Source organism: Amphibalanus amphitrite, unplaced genomic scaffold, assembly GCF_019059575.1.
Source record: "Amphibalanus amphitrite isolate SeventyFive unplaced genomic scaffold, NRLGWU_Aamphi_draft 000313F_arrow, whole genome shotgun sequence".
In the NCBI taxonomy this organism is placed as follows: Eukaryota; Metazoa; Arthropoda; class Thecostraca; order Balanomorpha; family Balanidae; genus Amphibalanus; species Amphibalanus amphitrite.
The window spans coordinates 432472-456057 of NW_024881808.1; the positions used below are offsets into that span (position 1 = coordinate 432472).

At 48.3% G+C, this 23586-nt stretch overlaps 1 protein-coding gene across 1 annotated transcript in view; it reads left to right on the forward strand.

Annotated features, from left to right (window-relative positions):
• The first annotated feature begins 1199 nt into the window (after window positions 1-1199).
• LOC122388220 (actin cytoskeleton-regulatory complex protein pan1-like) overlaps window positions 1200-23586 on the forward strand; it is a 106427-nt gene continuing 84040 nt past the window's right edge. Inside the window, exons 1-3 of the mRNA XM_043379102.1 lie at window positions 1200-1458; window positions 8579-8791; window positions 9104-9472. Of these exons, the coding sequence (XP_043235037.1) occupies window positions 8594-8791; window positions 9104-9472 (567 nt within the window). The 5' untranslated portion in view covers window positions 1200-1458; window positions 8579-8593. The remainder of the gene's footprint in view (window positions 1459-8578; window positions 8792-9103; window positions 9473-23586) is intronic.

The following is a 23586-nucleotide window of genomic DNA, read 5'->3' on the forward strand; positions in this document are numbered from 1 at the left end:
GGTCACCGTTGGACATCAAGTGCGGTGCTTATCATATACCGATGATGATGCCGTTTTCTGGTGCCAAGCCAGCTAGAACCTCTTTGTCACACTACCCGACCAGATTTTTGCTGCTGAGGTCGTTTCAGGTCAAGTTTGGTCAAGGTCAATGATATGTGTTTGTATGTCTGTGTGTGTCTGTGTGTATACTGATGTGTGCAACGAGTGTTTATGTGTCCATATTACATAAAATCATGATCTGAGAAGCTGTTACCAAAATGCAGTAAAAAACTTCACGAAAAGTAAATTCAACTTGCCTAAAACGCAATTATTTTAGATGACCTAGGTTGACCTTGATCCTGACCTTGACATATGTACATCGTCGAACAACATGTTCCATGATAGGTGGGAGGTAAGACTGGCAAAAAAGGCCGAAAGCAAGGTGTCAAATGCTCACAAGGCCCATAGCCAACGCAAGATGTTGAGAATTGGTCATTTGGGTCATGACGATTGACGAGGCCTGAAAAAACAAGTTCATATCTCCGAAACCAAAAACCACAGAAACTTTAAATTTATAGTGGATATCAAGAAAGTATAGAGGAGCAACTATACGAAAAATCAGCCTTCTAGCTCTAACAATGTTGAGTGCAGAGCAGAAGGAATACCTGGGAGGGCGGGGGTGGCAACCACCCCCCCCCCCCCCATGTGCGGGCGAGAGTTTGATCAATCTCCCCCTCCCCAACCCCTGGCCGGGCGAGGGCTGAGATGTAGGTCCGAACTCTCCATTTTGTCGAGATATCCACTAAATAGATTCGCCTCTTCCATCCCTGCACATGTCTGCTGCTCACTTTGGTTTACATTACCGAGCTGCACGCGGTGTCCGGAGGGATGGGGGTGTTCCAGACGGCCGGGGAGGGGGGAGGGGGGGGGCTGCTGCACCGCCATCCGGCCCGTGTTATCACGAATCCATGGTGGCCTTCCGCTGACGTCATCAGTCTGGAACGCCCCGCCGCCGCGCCGGCTCACTGGACACGCTAGAGTCTCCTCGCTACGGGACAAGGCCCATTGGAACCCGGACATCCAAGTACTTGACGAATGTAGAGAGTTCCCATTTTATTTTGTTGTTGTTGCTGACTAGCCTTTACGAGGCAACAGTCCACTTACATCAACAGTGTTCCACGAACGCCCCGGCTCCCCATTAGTTACAGTACGACGCCGGTGACCGGTAGGGGCGCTGCAGTCGCCCAGCGGCCCGAGGTCGGCCGTAACCGGTACCATGACTCAGCGGCGCCCCGCCCCGGGGTAATTACATACTGCGCAGTTGCAGCGGTCCAGACCGGGACAAAGGCCGACGGAGGAGCACGAGCTGCACTGCGTCCACCAGGAGGGTCAGTCGACAGAGCGGGTGGTCCAACAGTGTGTGGACGGTACTGAGCTCTGTCCACCGGAGCCGACCACGGCGGAGGCGGCGAATATCAGGTGAGAAGGGCCGACCTGTATGTGAGGGGGGGGGGGGTCTGTGTGTCCCTGTGTCTGTTGTTGAGTGTGTTTTGTGCGTCTGTGTCTATAGTCAGACAATATGTGTTTATGTAACGGTGTGTATGTGATTCTGTGATTCTTTGTGTGTCTTCTCTGTGTGCTAGATACCCGTCTGAGTGTTTGGATGCCTGTGCTTACATCAACATGCACCCTCGCCCGCACATGCCATTTTCCCATCCTAGAACGCACATGGGGGGGGGGTTGCCACCCCCCGCGCCATTTCGTTCCTGTTGGAGATAGAGCTTAGCGGTAAAGACCAAAAAGATTCTTTGGGAAGAGACAAATCCAATGATACCCAGTTTTACCTTCTCAGGTCAGTCATTGACCTTCCTGGTCAGGTCAAACTAAAAAAATGTTGCTGTTTTGGGTCACCCTTGGATATCAAGTGCGCTGCTTATCATATACCGATGACGATGCCGTTTTCTGGTGCCAAGCCAGCTAGAACCTCTTTATCACACTACCCGACCATATTTTTGCTGCTGAGGTCATTTCAGGTCAAGCTAGGTCAAGGTCAATTATATGTGTTTGTATGTCTGTGTGTGTCTGTGTGTATACTGATGTGTGGAACGATTGTTTATGTGTCCATATTACATGAAATCATGATCTGAGAAGCTTTTACCAAAAATGTAGTAAAAAAAACTACACAAAAAGTAAATTCAGCTTGCCTTAAACGCAATTACCTTAGATGACCTAGGTTGACCTTGACCCTGACCTTGACACCTGTACATCGTCGAACAACATGTTCCATGATAGGTGGGAGGTAAGACTGGCAAAAAAGACCGAAATCAAGGTGTCAAAAGCTCACAAGGCCCATAGCAAACGCAAGATGTTGAGAATTGGCCATTTGGGTCATGACATGACCTGAAAACAAGGTCATATCTCCGAAACCGAAAATCACAGAAACCTGAAATTTTTAGTTGACATCAAGAAAGGATAGAGGAGCAGCTAGCTATGCGAAAAATCAGCCTTCTAGCTCTAAAAGTGTCGAGTGCAGATCAGAAAGACTACCTGGGGGGGGGGGGTGGCAACCCCCCCCCCATGTGCGGGCGAGGGTTAAAGGGACCCTCCCGGCTCCCACCTTCAAAAAAAGTTTATGAATTGCCTTGAAAGTGATGTCGCTCGGTTCAGTAAGAGCGAAAACGAATATCTACCAAATTTCACCGAAAAATATTCACCGGTTTTCAAGATATTAGACTTTTACTTTTGTTTACTTTTTGGGATCTCCGCTGTTCCTAGCGACTTTATTTGGAAGCAATAGTTTGGCAGCTGAAAGGGCGGCACTTGTTGCGCGCCAAGCAGCATATACCACCGCGTGCTACAAAACGTTTTAGTCAAACATTTAAATTCGTTAGATATCTGCGCTGACGTCACACATTCAGAGGGGTATTCCTATGCATTAGCCCCTCTGAGTCAAAATGCTGCAATTTTGACATTCAATATTTCCGATTTAAGGCATTTCTCGATGTTGTGAGTGCCGAAACCGGTAATTGTGAGCCAGGGACCCCATTTTGGCTATCTCAGCTCAAATCTAATGTTAACCCGCGCACCGACGCGCAACTTCGCACCGACGGGGGGGGCGGATGACCGCCCCCCTCCCTGATATCTCGAGAACGAAGCAAGATAGCGACAAGCGGTAAACGGCATCGGATACGCACGGTCAAGATCTACAATTTTTACAAAAGTCATTTTCAGGTCAGGTCAAAGATGACGTCACAGGGGTCGAAAAAGTCCAAATGGCGGCGCTAGATATGGATAGAGTTTTTCTCGAATAACTTTCGAATTAGTCAAGATAGGAACAAACTAAGGGCATCATCGTGATCCTCCCGTCAATCCGCATCGAATGATATATATGTTGACCTCGAAAGGTCAAGGTCAAAGGTTGACCTCAGGTCACGTGACCTCGAGGTCATCATGTACATAATTCGATGCGTCTTGACGAGCTGAACACAATGAGACCATCTGCGCGGCTGTATCTTGTTCCTGTACGGAGTTATTGGCCAAAAACCTTTGGTTAACTTTGATGACGTCACATGACCTCACAGCTGCCCGACAGCAAAACAAACCTCAAGGTAGTGAAGGTTGATCGTATATGAAGTCATGTATGGTATATGGGGCCATTCCGACCCGTTTTAGTGGTAAAAATAGGGAGTTGATTTTTCCGCCATTGGCTTATCATGGGGATGTCGCGAAATTGACCTGACCTTAGGTCACCGATATCAAAATTCCGAGATAAACAAATTGTAGCTACTAATGACCTAATCACATCCTGCGACTTTCAAAGGCCTCCGACATTTACTGTAGCTCTGGCACGGTGACAAAGTTGCAAAAAAGTGACTTGAGGTTGGGTCATTCAAAGTGACCTGGTGACCTGACGTTAAAAGGTAGGAGGTTCAATCTTGCACACCATGTGTAAAATTGATGAGGGAATAGTCTTACTAAATTTCGCGGCGCTACGCGCCGCGGTTTTCCCGGTATTCGCGAAAAACCTCAGGGGGAGGTGGCGGATATCCGCCCCCCGTCGGTGCGCGGGATAAGGTGGGAGGGTCCCTTTAACGGGGGAGAGGGCATGGGTGGCGGAACGGGGAGGGGAGGGGGCACCGGGGAACCGTGCACCCTTGATTTCGGCATTAGCCCTACGGGCGTTGCATGGAAAGAATGGGACCAAAAGTCGGCAATACCCCTCCCCCCGCCCCCCACCTTAATTAAAGGTGTTCCGCGCTACTGCAAGGGGGCAAATGTCCCGCAGTGGCTGCCAGTTGCCCCTGCAGTGACGAGATTTTGCCCATCCTGTTGGAGTGAATACCTATAACACGCGCCCCAGTGGCAGACTCAGCCAACTTTGCCCTAGTGGGGGGGGGGGGGGTGGGGGGGGGCATATGTTACCACCCACCTCTAACTCAAAACCTAAGAGGGCTAGAAAGACGCGGTAAAAAGCAGTCGATTGCTCTCAATGCGTACGTTTGAAAGTATTTTGGTTATTTTTCACCTTAGAGCAGTATTGGGGTCACCAGAGGTCATCAAAGGTCAAAATTTGTCAATTGTCATTATATTTTTCAGAAAACATGCCGCTATCTCAGGAACTATGGTAGCTACATAAACGCATGGAAAAGCAATCGATAGCTTTTGAACTCTTCTTTTGATAACGTTATTATCAAAATTGACCTCAGGTCAACGGTTTAGCCTCCAGAGGGCAAATCTCCAAAAATAGCTGTTTTTACGAAAAGTGTTTTTCGACAATAGCTTTCGACTACAAAAGTCACGACATTTCGATTGCCAGAATCGTGTTCCCCTCGCCGAGACGCGTCGAATGAACTATTTTTTGACCTAGAAAGGTCAACTTGACCTCAGGTCAAGGTCATGACCTGACCGGAAAAGGTCATATTGCATATCAGTCGATGCGTCTCAACAAGACGAACACAATGAGACCATCCCCAGCGTTCTATCTCGTTCCAATCGCGAGTTATTGGCAAAAAACTGTTTGTGGCCTCAAATGACCTCGGATGACCTTTCTAGAGGCTATCAGCAAAAATGACACCTTGGTCATCACGAGTGTACTAAATCATTGTGATTCTGAAATATTTGGACTGTTCCTATACGTACACACGGATTAGCTCGGCATTTTCATTTTTTTTTCCATTGACTTGTAATGGAAAGGTCACGCCACTGACCTGACCTTAGGTCACGGATATAAAAAATCCGAGATATGCAAATTATAGGCGCCCATAACAGCATGCAATCCACCAAGTTTAACCCTCGCATGTGTGCGGCGTTTGCCAGCTTCTAATGTGTAGGGGCCGGGGGGGGGGGGGTCGGTTGGACCCCCCCTTGCCGTTTGGCCCCTGATCGAGCTAGAGCTTCGCGGAAAAAAACGAGCGTGTTGCCCGTGACGAGAGGAAGCCGATGATACCCAATTTTAAGGTCCTAGGTCATTGGTTGACCTTCCAGGTCAGGTCAATGACCCAAAGTCGGGAACATCGGGACCTATTAGAAAGTTGTAAAGTGTGGCTGCTAAGGGGGTTTTCGGGGTGCTGATCACGAATATCGTGTTAGTTTTGATAACAGATGATGTCTTTAAGCATTTAGACCAGGTCGGGTCAGGTCAGGTCAGGTCAACCAGCAGGGGTTGTGACGGGTATTCGTAGTACGTGTCAACCGCCTCTGCCAGCTTCGTCACATGTTACGAAGGCACCAAAACTACTTCGTAAATGTTCAAATGGTTGCTAAATTCGAATTCAGCTCCAAAAACTAGCCTAGAAACATGTAAAACTCGAAAAAGTGAACCGAGGTCACCCGGGGTCACCAAAGGTCAATGACCTGACCTGACCTTCAGGTGACCTTGACACCCACCCTATTGCATGGGAGCAGCATCAAATCACATGTTTGAACGTTTGAAACCACGAAAAGCTTGTAAACGCGCGGCTAATGCGAGCCGACATACGCGGAATCGCGATTTCGGCCAAACATGATCTCGAAAAAGAGGTCACAGGTCAAAGGTCATTTGGGTCAGGGTCATGAAATTTTCAGGGTAGGTGTAAAATTGATCAATGCGAAGGTACTGTAAGTTTCGTTGCGATCGGCCATTTTTTACGCGAGTTATTCGCGAAAAACCATGGGGGGGTCCATCCGACCCCCCCTACACATGCTAGGGTTAACCCTATTCCTGGCGGGCTCCGCCGGGACAAGAAACTGGCGGGGTGGGCCGATTCGGCCCCCCTTCAGATCTCAAAAACTACACATCGCAGCGACAAACGGCGAACGGCGTTTGATAGGTCGTTTAAAGATCTATAACTTTTACATAAAATATTTTCAGGTCAGGTCAATATTGAGGTCACCAGAGGTCATCAACGATAAAATGTTTTGGAATTAGTTACCTATATAACTTTTAAACTAAGAAACATAGAGACATAAGACCAATACATTTTTTGTTGCTCTCGCCGAGGGGATGCGAAATAAGTATGTGATGACCTTCACAGGTCAATTTGAAATTTGACCTGAGGTCAAGGTCAGGTCATTCATCAATCAGGTTGTGGGGTATGGTCATGCTGCATACCAAACGACGCGCCTTGACCAGGCGAGCAGTTTGGTACCACTTACAACTTACAAGTCTTTTGCACCATCATGTCGTGATTTATTGACAGAAAAACTATTTATGACGTCACATGACCTCAGATGACCTTTGCCGGTGCCCATGTCAATTAGCGGCACCAGGATCATCACCGATGAGATAATCTTCCATAATACTGAAAGAATTGGGTGGTTTTGACTCGTTTACACGAAGCAGGAGGCGTTTCAATATCAATCATCGTCTGACTCCATCTCGATCAAACGCAGCATCCGGTTTCTACAGGGGCGTTTGACTGACCGGCCACACAATAACCAAAAACAAAATCAAAGCTTCATGCACACATAAGTAAGAAACGGATGAAAAAGGCACAACCACGGCACAACTCTGCGCGGCGAACAACGGACAATGTCCCACGCAAGATCCCGCGTTTCTTCAGCGGCCTTGAACGGAATGAAAACATTACATTTCTTTTTTGGAGCTATTTGATGACGTCAAAAAATACAATACCCGTTTTAATGGTCAAAATCGAGACAATTACTCACAAAAATGTTTCCCTTTAAGCATTACAAATAAATACTTTTAAATATTTAAATGACATTGTTTTTTCAAACAAACCAATATTATTTGCTTACTTAATACTGTAAAAACACTTCTCATTGATCCGTATAAAATGTTCATTTGATTTTAAATGCGGACAGAGAATGAGAGTGCTCGGTGATAAGTAGACAAATATTTGTGTTTTGTATTTCATTTTCCTGGGTCAGAAGTGCTGGTATTTCACAAAGATATAAAGGCACGGAATGCAGCTTTTCTGAGCGAGGGTATAAGTCGTTAGGCTGAACAGTTATTCAGCTTCATGTTTGATGGCGTCAAACTCAGTCAAAATCGTGACGTTTACATACGATCAAGCGCACCATTCAATACACTTACCTACCGTAAAACTCCATGCCAGTCCACTTGATAAGAGCAGTGAGCACTATCCCTTCTTCGCGCTGTCACACGCGCCCAAACATCAACCACCAAATACCCCAACACCGGTGTGTCGTTTCGTCGCACAGCGCACAGACTGTCACAAATGCTGCACATGATTGGCGCAGAACTGCGCATGCGCGAACAGCCGAACAAGTATGGCTAAGCTCCGGCTTTACTCCAGTTAGCCGAAGGACACAGCCAGCTTGATCAGCCCGCGCTCCGCCCAAGTTAAGCCTGTTTTGGATGCGCGGGCAGATGTCGGGCTGAGCTACTGCTATCCGCACGTGGGCATAGCTGCGGCATGCCCCAGCTCAGCCCTAGTAAAAAATACATTGGTTTTGATCAAAGTGGGCAAACCCAAGCTAAGCCTAAGCTGCCCGACGCTTGCCACAGTTCAGCCCAAGCGAATTGCTGGCTGGGAGACTACAAATTTTAAATTTCAATAAACATAATTTTCTTAACTTTTTTTTAGATTTTGAAAATCCGAGATAGCAGTTTGATAGCGCTGTCCATTCTGAGTCCTCTCATGCAAAGAAATTGGACCTAGCTCACAAACTGAGCTCTTGGGAGCGATTCCCGTGGTTCAATGTTTTGCATCGAAATCGGCCGAACATGACGTCACTCTGACGTCATTTCCGGCCGACCTATGATAGATACGAAGTTGAAATTAAAAAAAGTGTCAAATTGATGCAGCCGAAGGTACTGAAAGTTTGGCGGCGATACGTCAAGCGGTTTAAAAGTGATTGCAGAAAAACGGGAGGGGGCTATGAATAGCCCCCCAGTGGGTCGCGGATTGAAGGTGTTGACCTCGGGTCGAGGTCAGGACAGTGGTCTAATCGTGCGCAGGGAGAAGAGACCTGGGATGGAACTTTCACATTAGAGAAATAAATTAGGGTTTTTTGACTACCATGAAACGTCACGGATGTATGTATGTGTTTATGATTGTTGTGCCCTATCCAAGGAATGACACTTTCTGGCGGACCTGAGGGTGTGGCTGACCCGAGACCTGTACCTTCCGCTCAGGAGGTGCGTCCCCTCATGGACCGCCTGTACGACGAGCTGCAGGGTCTGAAGGAAGCCGTCATAACTCTGATTGGACAGCAGTCGCCGCCGGCGGCCGGCCCGCACACCCGGCCGCAGAGTTCCGCAGAGCTGCGGGACGCGGTGCTGGCCGACGCTCGCGGCATGCTGGGCGAGGAGCTGCGGCAGCTGCGCCGAGAGCTGCAGGAGCTGAGCGTGAGTCAGGGGGACGGCGATTCAGGCCCACTGGGACGGAGCGCTGCTGGCCCGTCAAACCCGGTAGTGGGTGGCCTGTGCAGTCACAACAATGTCCGACCGCATCATCAATGGCAGAGACCTTCACTGTGCTGACGACCATGTTTATCTCACATCCTTGTTGATTTAACCATCGCCGGTATGTTGTGTTGGATCTCATCGCATTGCGAGGATCGATAAGTTTTGTGCATTTTCTGGCGTATCGTGCCCCTAAATAGTGTCCCGTTGTCACTGATGTCTCCAGCTCTGACACTCCTTTTGCCCATTCGGCAGCTGGAGGTGGCCCAGATGAGGAACCCAAAGCAGCTGGAGGCGCAGGCGGCACCACAGCTGCAGCAGCTCCCCATACCGCAGCTGTTTTCCTGCGGTGGCAAGGCCCCCTCCACGGCGGCTCCCACCATCTTCGGGTTGGGGTTCAGTAAGAAGACGCCCGCTACCCGGACGGTCTCCGGCACGGACGGCGGTCTCAGGTTCGGCAAGGCACCGTCGGCCTGGACTGGCTGTACCACGACTGGCGCCTCTGCTGCCGCCTCCACTGGCTTCAGCTTTGGACCGACCACAGCGCCACCTGCTCAGCCGAGCACGCCGAGCTTCTCGTTCCGTCCGCCGACCGCCGAGGGCGCCACCAGCACACCGGCAAAGGTCAGTCAGTCAGAACACAAACCGTCCGCCAGCTACGAACGATGCTCCCAGGGCTCACTACCTTTCCCGAGGCACGTGGATAATAGTTTCTCGCCCCACTCTGTCCATCACTATTGTCTGCCCATAGAATAGTACCACACTCTCCATTTCGTCGCCAGTTCGCCTGCTAACCTTGCTCATGGAATGTTCAGCTTATAGTGACTATATCTGCCTCTATCGATATCCGCACCGTTCCATCGTTTCCATCCTCAGGATAGTCAAATCCTTCTCCTCCACGCCGCAACCGCCTGATCCGGGCTGGACGGGCAACTTTATCCCATGCGGGATTGCCCGTAAGCCGAGCACCGCCCGTAGCCGGGTGCGTTGAGTGCTTGGGGGAGCCCCTGATGGGGTAACTTTCAGTCTACCCCGGCGCTGCCGGGGTAACCTTTTCCACTCGAGTGGAAAAGGATTTACCTTTTTAGGATTTACCAGAGTGCACTCTGGTAAATCCTAAAAGCAGTCTCCGTACTAAATAAACTGTCACCTATAAAAGTGTCTCTCATTTTTCTTATCTTCCATAAAAGTTTTTGAAAATTTACTTTATTTTGATTTTGGAGCTTCCATGTACTGAACTCTGTTCATCGCTTAGTCCGACAAGTTTCATCAAACAGAATTAAATCATATTTAACCCTCGCCCGTATTGGTGTTCTTTCCAGCCGCGAACGTATAAGGGGGGGGGGGGTCCGTTGGACCCCCCTTGCCGTTTCGCCCCTTATCGAGCTAGAGCTTCGCGGAAAAAACGAGCGTGTTGCCCGTGACGAGAGGAAGCCGATGATACCAAATTTTACGGTGCTAGGTCATCGGTTGATCTTCCAGGTCAGGTCAATGGCCCAAAAGTCGGGAAAATCGGGACCTGTTAGAAAATGGTCATGTCTCCACTTTGATAGCAGCCGACACATCTCGTGCCTTTGATAGCATAGAACATGTAAGACTGTTAGATAAATTAGGTTGGTACGGTGTAGACAAACATTGGTTCGAGGACTGGCTGAGGAACAGGACTCAGAGCATTCAGGGTAGCCGCGCCGGGACACTGCCAGTGACGCACGGTGCAATACAGGGCTCACTAATCGGCCCAAAGCTGTATTTACTATTTACTAACGATCTGACGGCTCATTTACCTTTTGGCAAGCAGGTGACATACGCAGATGACGTACAGTTTTTAGATTGCGACTCAGTTGAAAATTTAGCATGTCTTAAAGAGCGCGTTGAAGGCACACTTGATGTGGCACTTCTTTGGTTTACGCAAAACCGGCTTAAAGTGAATCCAAGCAAAACTGAACTTTTGATAGTCAAACCAAAGAAGAAGAAGAAGTGTACTTCCTTTAGCATAAGATTTGGCGATGCAGATCTAAGTCCTTCACCATTTGCAAAAATCCTCGGTTTATTTGTTGACTCTGAATTATCATGGGAAAAACAAGTATCTCAGGTTGTTCGCCGCTGTTTCTTCGTTCTCGTTGGTCTCTCTAAGATAAGACACAGGTTGCCCTTTGAAACAAAAAAGTTACTGATTGAGGCGCTCGTGTTTCCCCATTTGCATTACTGCTTAACGGTATGGGGCAGCTGTTCTGTTACTCTCCGCCAGCGAGTGCAAAAGGCTATAGATTTTGGAGCCCGTATAGTTACTGGCTTGTCCCGGCGTGAGCACGTCACTCCCGCCCTGGAGTCGTTGGGGTGGCAGCGTCTTGACGGTATGTTAGAGGAGAGGGACGCGGCCATGCTGCGCAGGCTGATGTCGTCCGGGGCGCCTCCGGCGTTGGCCGATCTAGTGCGCAGTCGCTCTGAGGTGTCAGTCAGGGCCACTCGCGGTGTGTGCGCTGGTCAATTGGAGCTCCCTAGAGTAAGGACCGAGCGTGGAAAACGTACTTTTCCGTACAGAGCCGTGTCTGTTTGGAATGCTGGGTGCATGAATCGTCTGTGACTCGTGTACCTACACGTTTGATGAGTGCTATTTTAGGACATATTTTTAGATAGTTATGTGTTCATCTTTTTTACAACTTGTATTGACGAGAGGGCAGAAAAGCCATGTTTTATGGAGCTCTTAATAAACCTGACTATGACTATGACTTTGACTATGAAAGTCGTAAAGCGTGGCTGCTATGGGGTTTTTCGGGGTGCTGATCACGAATATCATGTTAGTTTTGATCACAGATGATGTCTTCATGCATTTAGGCCAGGCCGGTCGGGTCAGGTCAGGTCATGCCAACCAGTAAGGGTATTCGTAGTAGGTGGCAACCGCCTCTGACAGCTTCGTAACATGATACGAAGGTGCCAAAACTACTTCGTAAATGTTCATATGGTTGCTAAATTCGAATTCAGCTCCAAAAACTGGCCTAGAAACATGTAAAACTCGAAAAAGTGAACCGAGGTCATCGAAGGTCAATGACCTGACCTGACCTTCCGGTGACCTTGACACCCACCCTAATGCATGGGAGCAGCATCATATCCCATTTTTGAACGCTTAAAACCACGAAAAGACTGCAAACGCGCGGCTAATGCGAGCCGACATACGCCGAATCGCGATTCCGGCCAAACGTACGGTTCTCCAGGGTATTAGTCGTTGGTCGCTCGGCGAGCGGGAGGGCAACCAGTTCCGCCCCTGTATCGCGTGACCCCTTGCTCCGCCCAGTTACGCACGAGCGTACTCCACGCCGCGTAGTAGCGTGGGGAGGGGAGGGTTAGGATGGTGGCATGTGTAGAGGCTAGAACCGGTTTCCACCGCCATACCACCGCCCAGCGACATGGAGCGGGGTCAGTGACCAGGGCACGGGGAAAGGTCAGAGGTCAGCTATAACATAGAGCTTTGTGTCTCCCTCCCCTCCGCGTGTAACGACGCACGACAGCGGCCGGCCGCCGATCAGGCTTGACATGTCAAGGTCACCCGCAGTCAACGGGCTCGGAGGGTTGGTCGAGTGCGCGTCCGTGGCTGACGACAGTCTCGACCATGTGCTATGGTGCCAATAACTAGACTAGCGTGGGTAATAAGTTTTTGTTCAGTGCATATGGCTGTTGGGGTATGTCATCTTGATATGATGCCTTGTAACGTGTATGATATCGCTGGCAGTGGCCGAGAGGAGAGGGGGGGGAGGGGCGGGGAGGCGGGTGCCGCCTCCACATGTTTATTTTTGTTGATAGCTGCGAAAGCTGAAATTTGGCAAGCCTGACCTTTGATTCAAGCTGAATTTGTATGACAGCTGCTGTATTTTCGCCCTCGCCCATATTGGTGTTTTGCCAGCGTCTATCGTAAAGGGGGGGAGGAGGGTCCGTTGGACCCCTTTGCCGTTCAGCTCCTGATCGAGCTAGAGCTTCGCGGAAAAAGAGCGTGCTGCCCGTGGCGAGAGGAGGCCGATAATATCCAATTTTAAGGTCCTAGGTCATTGGTTGACAGGTCAATATAACTCAAAAGTCGGGGAATCTGGACCTGTTAGAGCTTCGTAAAGTGAAGCTGTTATAGGGTTTTGCGCGGTGCTGATCACGAATTTCAAGTTAGTTTTGATCACAGATGATGTTTTCGTGCATTTAGGCCAGGTCGGGTCAGGTCAGGTCAGGTCACATGTTACGAGGGAACCAAAACTACTTCTTAAATGTTGAGGATTATCAAATGACAGATGTGACATAAGTGCATGTATGGCCTAAACTTTTGAATTCATTTTAAAAGAGATAAAACGCAAAAATTACCCAACGTTTCGCATTTATTGCTTAGTCATGGGTGTTAGAGTGCGATTGTGACACTTTGAATACATCATATGAAAATTGCATCTGAATCACACACTTTTTGGAGGAGAGGTCTTTTTCTGGGATGAATCGCTTTTCTTCAAATGATGAGAAACTCCTGTGCCTCGCTTGCTCTTTTATTGCTCCATTTAGGGCGAAGCTTGCTTGGCGCTGAGTTCGTAAGGACTTGTTCTTCCTTGCATCTTCGAAGAAATTCGATTCGTTCGGTCGTTCGGTTTGCTTTCGTTAAAGATAGAAAGATTGCCTAACGTGATATGGCTCATTCATTGCACTTCTTGACATGTTGAGGATTATCAAATGACAGATGTGACATATAAGTGCATGTATGGCCCAAACTTTTAAATTCATTTTAAAAGAGATAAAACGCAAAAATTACCCAACGTTTCGCATTTATTGCTTAGTCATGGGTGTTAGAGTGCGATTGTGACACTTTGAATACATCATATAAAAATTGCATCTGAATCACACACTTTTTGGAGGAGAGGTCTTTTTCTGGGATGAATCGCTTTTCTTCAAATGATGAGAAACTCCTGTGCCTCGCTTGCTCTTTTATTGCTTCATTTAGGGCGAAGCTTGCTTGGCGCTGAGTTCGTAAGGACTTGTTCTTCCTTGCATCTTCGAAGAAATTCGATTCGTTCGGTCGTTCGGTTTGCTTTCGTTAAAGATAGAAGATCCAAAAAGATCCAAAAAGTGTGTGATTCAGATGCAATTTTTATATGATGTATTCAAAGTGTCACAATCGCACTCTAACACCCATGACTAAGCAATAAATGCGAAACGTTGGATAATTTTTGCGTTTTATCTCTTTTAAAATGAATTCGAAAGTTTAGGCCATACATGCACTTATATGTCACGTTCTTAAATGTTCAAACGGTTTCTAAATGCGAAATCAACTCCAAAATCTACCCTGGAAACATGTAGAACTCGCAAGAGTGAATAAATGTCATCAAAGGTCAGTGACCTGACTGACCTTTACGTGACCTTGATACCCATTAGCATCCATCGGATCAACATCCTTTCACATGTTTGATCGCTTAAAGCCACAAAAAGACAATAAAAGGCGCTCTAATCGAAATACGCCAAAACGCGATTCCGGCCAAACATGGTCTCGGAAAACAGGTCACAAGTCAAAGGTCTTTTGAGTCAGGGTCATATAAATTATAGGGTAGGCGTAATATTGATTAACTCGAGGGTGCTGAAAGTTTCGTCGCAATCAGCCACTTTTTGCGCGAGTTATTTGCGAAAAACTGAGGGTAGGAGGTCTGTTCGACACCCTCCTACAAGTGCGAATAAGGTCAGGCCGTTGACCAATGACGTCAAAAGTGAGCCTCTGTAAGGTCCCAAAATGTCGCGACGTCGCAGCACCCTTAGTGCCAGGGGACTTTTCAACGGCGAATGAAGCTTATATGATCTAGTACTATCTCCCATAGGCCTCACAACTTGTATGTAGCTATCTCGTATTTTTCTTAAGAGTCACCTGAAGTCAGGTCGGTCACGCAACCTCACGATTATTAATCAATTGGGAAATATGAAAGCTGTTATTTTGGCGCCGGGAGCCATCTAAAGCTGTCTCAAGCGCATTAACTCGCGATTTTATACAATCTTTGCAAGCCCCAACATTCACTTTTCCATTCTTAAAGTTAGGCGACTTAATTTATGACGTCACTAAGGTCACAAGAGTTTTCACCAAAAAGTCCCGATCAAATTGAGCTAGCGAGTCGGGAAGCCACCAGTGGACTTATGAGGACCTACCGAATCGAAGAAGCTATATGACCTCCTTGGGCCAGCTTCGTGGCCCGAGTGGCTCTGCCCTGACCATGACCTGATGTGAACACCTTAAATTGACCTCAACAAAAACAAAGCGTATACTATTCGACGCGCTTGAGCATGCAAAACTCGATGGTGCCATTATCTTGGCTCTGTAACCACTTAAGTGGTGAAGTTGTTTACCAAAAACCGATCCCGCGACTTGGAGCACTTATACTGACCTCAGAGTTTATCGGTTGACCTGAGACATTCAACTCGGGTACCAGTTGCTGCATTTCATACGACGCACGCGCTCAGTTTTATCCGCAAGGCGCTAGCTCAATTAGGGGCAAAAAGACGGAGAGGGGTCGTAATCGCCCCCCCCCCCCTCGGCCGGGGTATATGCAGAAAACCCAAAATTCCGTTGAGGGTTAAGCACTGAAGTGATATTATGATGCGAGAAGGTATAGGTCAAAGCAAGTATGCACACGAGCGGGTGTGAATAAAACTGTGTTCGAGGTATGCCTTTTTTATTACACACTCGATTTGCTTTAGCTATTGGTAAGAACAGATACAACCAAGAAGAGCGCCCCTGAAGAAAAGGTGGTGCACCGGACGGGTGCGATTTTAAGGTCTAAGGTCAGTCGGGGACCTCTAAGTTCGGATCAAGCGCTGCATGTTCAGGGACGTATCCAAGGGGGGGGCGACGGGGGCGGTCGCCCCCCCCTGGGCCCTGCCGGGCCCCAAAAGCGGGCCCGGCAGGGCCCGCTAGGCAGCAAGAAAGCGGGCCCGAAGGGCCCGCTTTGGGGCCTAGTCAGGAACAATTTGGGGTCGGCTGGGCCAAAAAGCGGAAGGGCATGTTCAGAAGGATTTGTTTGAATTTTTTGGTTCGCGGATGGGCCCCTGGGGCCCTGCCGTGCCACAAACAGGTCCGTAACTGGGCCCTTCGGCCCACTTTTGGGCAGAGCGAGGGCAATTTGGAGCCCGGCAGGGCCCCAAAAGCGGAAAGACCCGTTCAGAAGGATATGCTCGAGCCTTCGAGCTTGAGGAAGGGCCCCTATGGCCCTGCCGGACTCCAAACGGGTCCCTTATCGGGCCCAAAGGTATCGCTTTTGAGCTAATTGGCCCCGGAGAAGTTATGGTTAGCGGATCCGAAAAAAATCCTCTTCCGTGCCCAGTCACAGGGCCTGTCTGTGCCCTAGATGTGGAAGGGCCCGCTGAGAAGATCTTGCCCAGGCTTTCGGGTCCAAAAAGGGCCCATAGGGTCTTGCCGGTGCTCATATGGGTCCCTAGCCGGGCCCCACAAGCGGACCGGGCCAAGCCAATGACAACCGGGGGCCCGGGAGGTCTACAAAAGCGGAAGGGCCCGCTCAGAAAGCCTTGAAGCAGGCTTTTGAGCTTAAGTATTGGTCCCTCGGCCTCGACAACGTATCAAGAAAGCGAGCCCAGATATACACTTCCGTGCCCAGTCTCAGAAACAGCTTGTCCTGGCCGGGCCCCAGAAACGGAAGGGCCCGCTGAGAAGGCCCTGCCCAGGCCATGGGGCCCGAGGAACAGGCAACAGCCGATGATGGGACCCTTTCGACTGACCTCATGGGGCTGCTCCTGTTTACAGTTCTCCGAACAAAATGAGCTCCATAGTTGCGCCACGGATGGCGTTTGGGACAGGCGGTGGGGGAGGCGTTTGAACACCCTCTCTCTCTAACTCGGCTCCTGGGCCACGTAGCGACACGTAAGCGTACGTGGCATTCGGAAGAGCGTAAAAAATCATGCCGAAAGTAACTCGGTCATTTTCTAGGTCAGGTCAAAGGTCAGGTCACCATAAGTCAGCAAAGGTCACATTTTGCCTATTTCAACATTGTTTGACAACTCCGGCGCATAACCCGGGTACAAACAGAGCTGCAGCGCCACAAAAAAAAAAACGCATTCAATAGTTCTTTTAACGTTCTTTCCGTAAACTGTTCTCAGAATTGACCTGCGATTAACCCGCGCACCGACGGGGGTCCGCGCCAACTTAGAACCGACGGGGGGGGGGGGGCGGATGACCGCCCGCCCCCTGAGATCTCAAGAACGAAGCAAGATAGCGACAAGCGGTAAACGGCATGGGGTACGCACGGACAAGGTCTACAATTTTTAATTAGGTCATTTCCAGATCAGGTCAAAGATGACGTCACAGGGGTAAAAAAGTCAAAATGGCGGCGCTAGATATGAAGAGTTTTTCTCGAATAACTTTCGAATTAGCCAAGCTAGGAACAAACTAAGGGCACCATCGTGATCCTCTCGTCAATCCGCATCGAATCATACTCCGTTATCTACTGTAGCTCTGACACGACGTGACAAAGTTGCAAAAAAGTGATTTGAGGTTGGGTCATTCGAAGTAACCTGGTGATCTGACCTTAAAAGTTAGGAGGTTCAAACTTGCACACCATGTGTAAAATTAATGAGAAAATAGTCATGCAAAATTTCGCGGCGCTACGCGCCGCGGTTTTCCCGCATAACCTCAAGGGGGGGGGGGGGGGGCGGATAACAGCCCCCCCCGTCGGTGCTCGGGTTAACGGTTTAGCCTCTTGAGAGAAAAAAACTTTTAAAATAGTCGTGTTTATGAAACACTTTTTTTCTTTAACAATTTTCGACTCAGGAAAAGGCACGACATTTCTTTTGCCAGCATCGTGTTACTCTCGTCGAGACGCGTCGAATGAACTACATATAATTTGACCTTATCAGGTCATTTAGAAAATTTGAACTAAATTCAAGGTGACCTGACCTGAAAGGTCATGTTGCACATCCGTCAAACCGTATCGTCGATAAGGCCTGAACACATCTAAGGTGTTTTCAACGCTCTAGCGTGTCTCTAACAAATGCTATTGTCAAAAGCTGTGGAGACGTTTCGTGACCTGAGATGACCCCATAGACATAAGGAGGGGTCACGGGTACAAATTTCCAATTTAGGTTGTCATTTTTTATGTAACCAGGTGATTGAGGGTGCCTAGGATGACGTTTGCCTAAAAGAGGCACCTTTCAATTTTCTCCCATTTATAAAACCTAATGGAGAGGGCGCAAAAATTGACTTGACCTTATGTCACCACCGGTATGCAAATTTCGAGATAATCATTTTATACATACTCTTACTCTTATCAATCGCTAAAAGTTTCAAGCCGATCGTTCAGTCGGTGTTGCTATGGAGAGCATTCTAACCTTTTCTGAGGTGAGGTCACTTGACGTGGTCTGGTGACCTGACCTTGAGCGACCTGGGTGTAAAATTTTCATATCTGTAGATAAGATTCATCCCTCTTTTTTATGTCCACGCAAAACCGCAAGGAGGAGGTGTTCAAACAGCCCCCCCCCCCCGGCCGGGCGCGGGTTAACGAACTTCAACGGAAGTGAACTGCAAAAACGAACTTCAACGGAAGCTAACTGCAAACATGTTATCAAGGTCGAGAAACGCAAGACTATGCATTTTCATTTACAATGCCAAATTATATCGTAAATTTGCTGTTTTTTCGACATTCTCGAATTTTTACACGCCAGGATAGGCAGTCGCTGTGGGGCCCCTTTTGGCTGACCTCCGGGCCCTTCTCGGCTGTCGCCCCCCCCTGAGCGAAATCCTGGATACGTGCCTGTGCATGTTAGGGGTAAAAAATGGGAACAAAAAAGCATCCCGATTTTGGCAGCATCGTCATGCTTTGTCATGGCACTCATCCACTCCCTCGGCCGAAATATTATTTCCTTTTTGTATGAGTTCTGGCATAATCCCGCACATTATGCTGCATGTTGTTTGCCATGAAAAAAAAACAATGCATGTTCAGCTACGTTCTACGAGTACGCACTAACCTAACCGCCATCCCATCATCCACCACTAGCCACCATCCCGTTCTGTGCCCCCTTTTATCCCACACGAATCAGCCGAGATACTAGTCAGTCGGGCTAGCGCTATCCTATCCTCCCTCCCTGACTGCACAGCGCTGCTAAAACCCAGAGCCGAGACTTCCCGAGCGCGACCTCTGACCCCACGCGGTCCGAAGGGTCGGCCGATGCCTGAGGGCGCGCCGCGCGCCGGCCACCCGGATAGCCTCTGCCGAGTCTCTCTTTCATACACCGTTTACTACGCGCTCGATTCATTCATAATTCTGTGTTTCCGCGTTCCTCTCGTTAGATGGCTCTACTGATGTCATAGGCGATCCCAGGAAGATTGCGGCCAGAATACCCCAAACGGCAGAAAATGAGGTTTTTGGTGAATATCTCGGAAAGTATTTGGCATACAACGATGCAATTTCACAGTCTCGTGGTAAATGTGCATACACATAATTCGGGTTGATACTTATGCATATGAGCATTATATAGGACCAGATATGTCCGAAAAAGCAAAACCAACAAGACTTTTACTGGAGAACCGTACGGTTCTCCAGTAAAAGTCTTGTTGGTTTTGCTTTTTCGGACATATCTGGTCCTATATAATGTTCAAATGCATAAGTATTAACCCGATTTGTGCGTATGCACATTTGCCACGACACTGTGAAATTGCATCGTCGTAAGACAAATACTTTCTGAGACATTTAGCAAAAACCTCATTTTCTGCCGTTTGGGGCATTCTGGTCGCAGTCTTCCTGGGATCGCCTATGACATACATGGTGCCACCTAGCGAGAGGGACGCGGAAACACAGAATCATGAATGAATCGAGCGCGTAGTAAACGGTGTATGGAAGGGAGACTCGGCAGAGGCTATCCGGGTGGCCGGCGCGCGGCGCGCCCTTAGGCATCGGCCGACCCTTCGGACCGCGTGGGGTCAGAGGTCGCGCTCGGGAAGTCTCGGCTCTGGGTTTTAGCGCTGTGCAGTCAGGAAGGGAGGGGAGGATAGCGCTAGCCCGACTGACTTGTATCTCGGCTGATGTGTGTGGGGTGGAAGGGGAGCACAGAACGGGATGGTGGCTAGTGGTGGATGATGGGATGGTGGTTAGGTTAGTGCGTACTGCGTAGAACGTAGCTGAACATGCTTTTTTCATGGCAAACAACATGCAGCATAATGTGCGGGATTATGCCAGAACTCATACAAAAAGGAGCTAATATTTCGGCCGAGGGAGTGGATGAGTGCCGTGACAAAGCATGACGATGCTGCCAAAATCGGGATGCATTTTTGCCCCCATTTTTTTTTAACCCTAACATGCAGCGCTTGATCCGAACTTAGAGGTCCCCGACTGACCTAAGACCTTAACCCTCGCCCATGTAGGGGGGGGGGGGGTTGGTGCAACCCCCCCCCTGAGGTTTTTCGAAAATAGTGTAAAAACGGCGGCGCGCAGCGCCGCCAAATTTTGGGTACCTTATGGGGCAAACCTTGCGCATCTTTTGATAAAAAAAAAATTTGACCGGGTCATGTCAGGTCACGGAGTTATGACGTCACAAAGGGAACAGCCTCCGGCCGGATTTTCACAAACTGAGTGCCAACGCCCGAGGTTTCCTGCCGGTGGTACGGACATCGGTTGATGGATCGTGATGAAACTTCCCATGCATGTTGGGGCAAGTATTGGCTATCATATGGTATAAGAAACTTGACCGGGTCAGGTCAGGTCACGGAGCTATGACGTCACAAGAGGAACAGCGTCCGGTACTATTTTTGAAAAGCGCCCGAACCACTATTTTGCTAATTCTTGTCACCTCAATGGGAATATGCAGCAATATTAGCTTCTATAGGGAGCAAATGGACCTCCCAAATCCAAAAATACAATCAGATTTCAAAAATTTAAATTTTGATTTTTCGAATTTCTGCCGCCGACTGTGACCTTGCCGACTTCCGGCGCTCCCAACGCGCCATTTTTAGAGCTAGGGAAACGAAATACATACCAAACGATAGAGAATTGATCAAGGAACACGATAGTGAAGGTTTCAAGTCGATATCTCCCACCGTTTTGCCGCAATCGCCGCGGAAAGTTGAAAAAAGTCTATTTTTCCGAAAATTTGACCTTTGACCGGTCAAAAGTAGGTCAAATGTTGACCTAGGACCAAAAAATATACCACCAATCGCGAGATCTCGGCGAGAGCAATCCGATGGTCTTTTTCGCTAAGCTCTACGACGCTCCGTTTTCAAACGCCAAGGGGGGGGTCGCACCAACCCCCCCCCCCCTGCATGGGCGAAGGTGGCAGATCGCCGTTTACGGGCGAGGGTTAAAATCGCACCCGTCAAGTGCGCCACCTTTTCTTCAGGGGCGCTCTTCTTGGTTGTATCTGTTCTTACCAATAGGTAACTAAAGCAGATCAAATGTATAATAAAAAAGGCATACCTACCTCAAACACAGTTTTATCCCTCGCCCCGTTGGGGGGGGCCATTTTGGCCCCCCCCTGTGGTTTTTCCTGAATAGCAAGAAAACGAGAAATGTAAATTTATGACCGGGTCTTAATTTGACACTAATTTAATTTGATTTAATTTTGCTAATTTGACACCTTCATACCAAATTTCAAGTTTTAGGTCACCTTAGGTCAGGAGTTATTGAGGTCAAACTGAGGTCATGTTCGAGCAAAAATGAGCAAAAAACATGCAATCTTGAAACGCTCACCAAATCTACAGTTATCAAGCAATTTCAAAGTTCTTTATATGGTCTAATAGACAAAAAGCGGCGCTACAAAACTGCTATCTCGGATTTTCAAAATTTTGGGTTTTTGACCCAAAAAAATTCAAAAAATTGATTTGTTTAGAAAAACTAAAAAAAAATCAAACTTTTCCGAATTTCGAAAAAACCGGAATAAATGTGATAGTCCCTGTGCTCTTCTATATACATACCAAATTTCAGATCGATATCTCGTTTTTTGGCCAAGTTATAGCGAAAAAACTGTTCAAAAATGATGACGTCAAATTTTTGAACTCAATTTTTAGCGATTCTAGACCTCGTACGGCAAAACAAAGACCACCATTGAACTCCCCGTGACGAGCTGCATCGATTCGATACCCATTTTATGCAAAAATATCAACTTTGAAATTTGACCTTATTTGACCATACCTTGACCTGACCTTGACCTGACCTTGACCAAAACGTGACCTAAGCTGGCTCCAAAGGCTGCCTGACCCACAGCCTTTCTTGCTATTCAGGAAATATGGTCATGTAAAATGGACCATAAAACATGTATCACACGACACTTTCATATTGTGACCCCCAGTGACCTGACCTTAGTGACCTGACCTGGTATCAGTGACCTCAACTAGCAAAATATGTGTTTGAAGAACATTTCCCCATCGATGATTTTCAATGAAATGCATTTTACTCGATTTTACAACGCATTTCTTGAAATGCCTGTAAACGGTGAAAATCGGACCTTTGACCTGACCTGTGACGTCATCGGTTTGACCTAGGTCAATAAAATTGGGTCACAAGGTAGTTCCCTGATAGGGCTATCCAACACCGTTTGCCGCTTGTCGCTACGTTGCGTGGTTCTCGAGATCTTAGGGGGGGGGCCAAAATGCCCCCCCCCCCCCCAACGGGGCGCGTTGCTCGGCAGAGCCCAACGGGGCGCGGGTTATTCACATCCGCTCGAGTGCATTCTTGTTTTGACCTATATCTTCTCGCATCATGATATATCACTTCAGTGCTTAACCCTCAACGAAATTTTGGGTTTTCTGCATATACCCCGGCCGAGGGGGGGGGGGGGGCGATTACGACCCCTCTCCGTCTTTTTGCCCCTAATTGAGCTAGCGCCTCGCGGATAAAACTGAGCGCGTGCGTCGTATGAGATGCAGCAACTGGTAACCGAGTTGAATGTCTCAGGTCCACCGATAAACTCTGAGGTCAGTATAAGTGCTCCAAGTCGCGGGATCGGTTTTTGGTAAACAACTTCACCATAAGTGGTTATGTAGCGAGGGGATTTAGAGAAAAGAAGAAAGAAGGAATGAAAAAACTGCATCTTCTTTGCGGTTCAACAAATACTGCGGTCCACTGTTGTTCGGCTGTTGTAGCAGAGAGAATAATTCGCTGCTGTAATGCTGTCGGTAGTAGAGCTTGTGATACAGGGGAGCTTGGGAGTCGTTGAAGAGATCCTGAGATAGCTATAGAGAGGGATCCAGATAGTGATCAGATCCACCTGAGGAGAGATGAAGATATAGATCCACCTTGCGTACAAATACATCTGATGGAAGATGCTTTTTAATTTAGAGGCTTGATGATTCTGTTCATTGTATAGACCATGATGCACGAGATGCTTCTTCACTGCTCGGATTAGGGATAGAGGGATCCGATCAGCTGGGTTTGCGGCACAGTTGGGCAGGTGAAGGACAGGGCATTCGAAGTCCCGATGATCACTGCCAAACATATGGGTGGTAATTACATTGATAAATTGAATGTGATCATTCGTCCAGTCACCCATTCCTATATCACTGGCCTCCCCATTAAGCAAATTGCCCACTTAATTCGTATTAGCGTTGCTAGTTTTAAGTTGCCCTCAAGAATCATTTGTTCGACTGCCGTAACCGAATTCTACCAAATTCCTATCGGCCTTACTCTAAGATTCATGCGTCATCATTCTCACACCCTTACTCGCATTACATTCACATTTCATGTATTCACCCAAATTTAATTGGTAGCCCCCGAAATTCCCTCCGATAGTGTTAGGCGTCT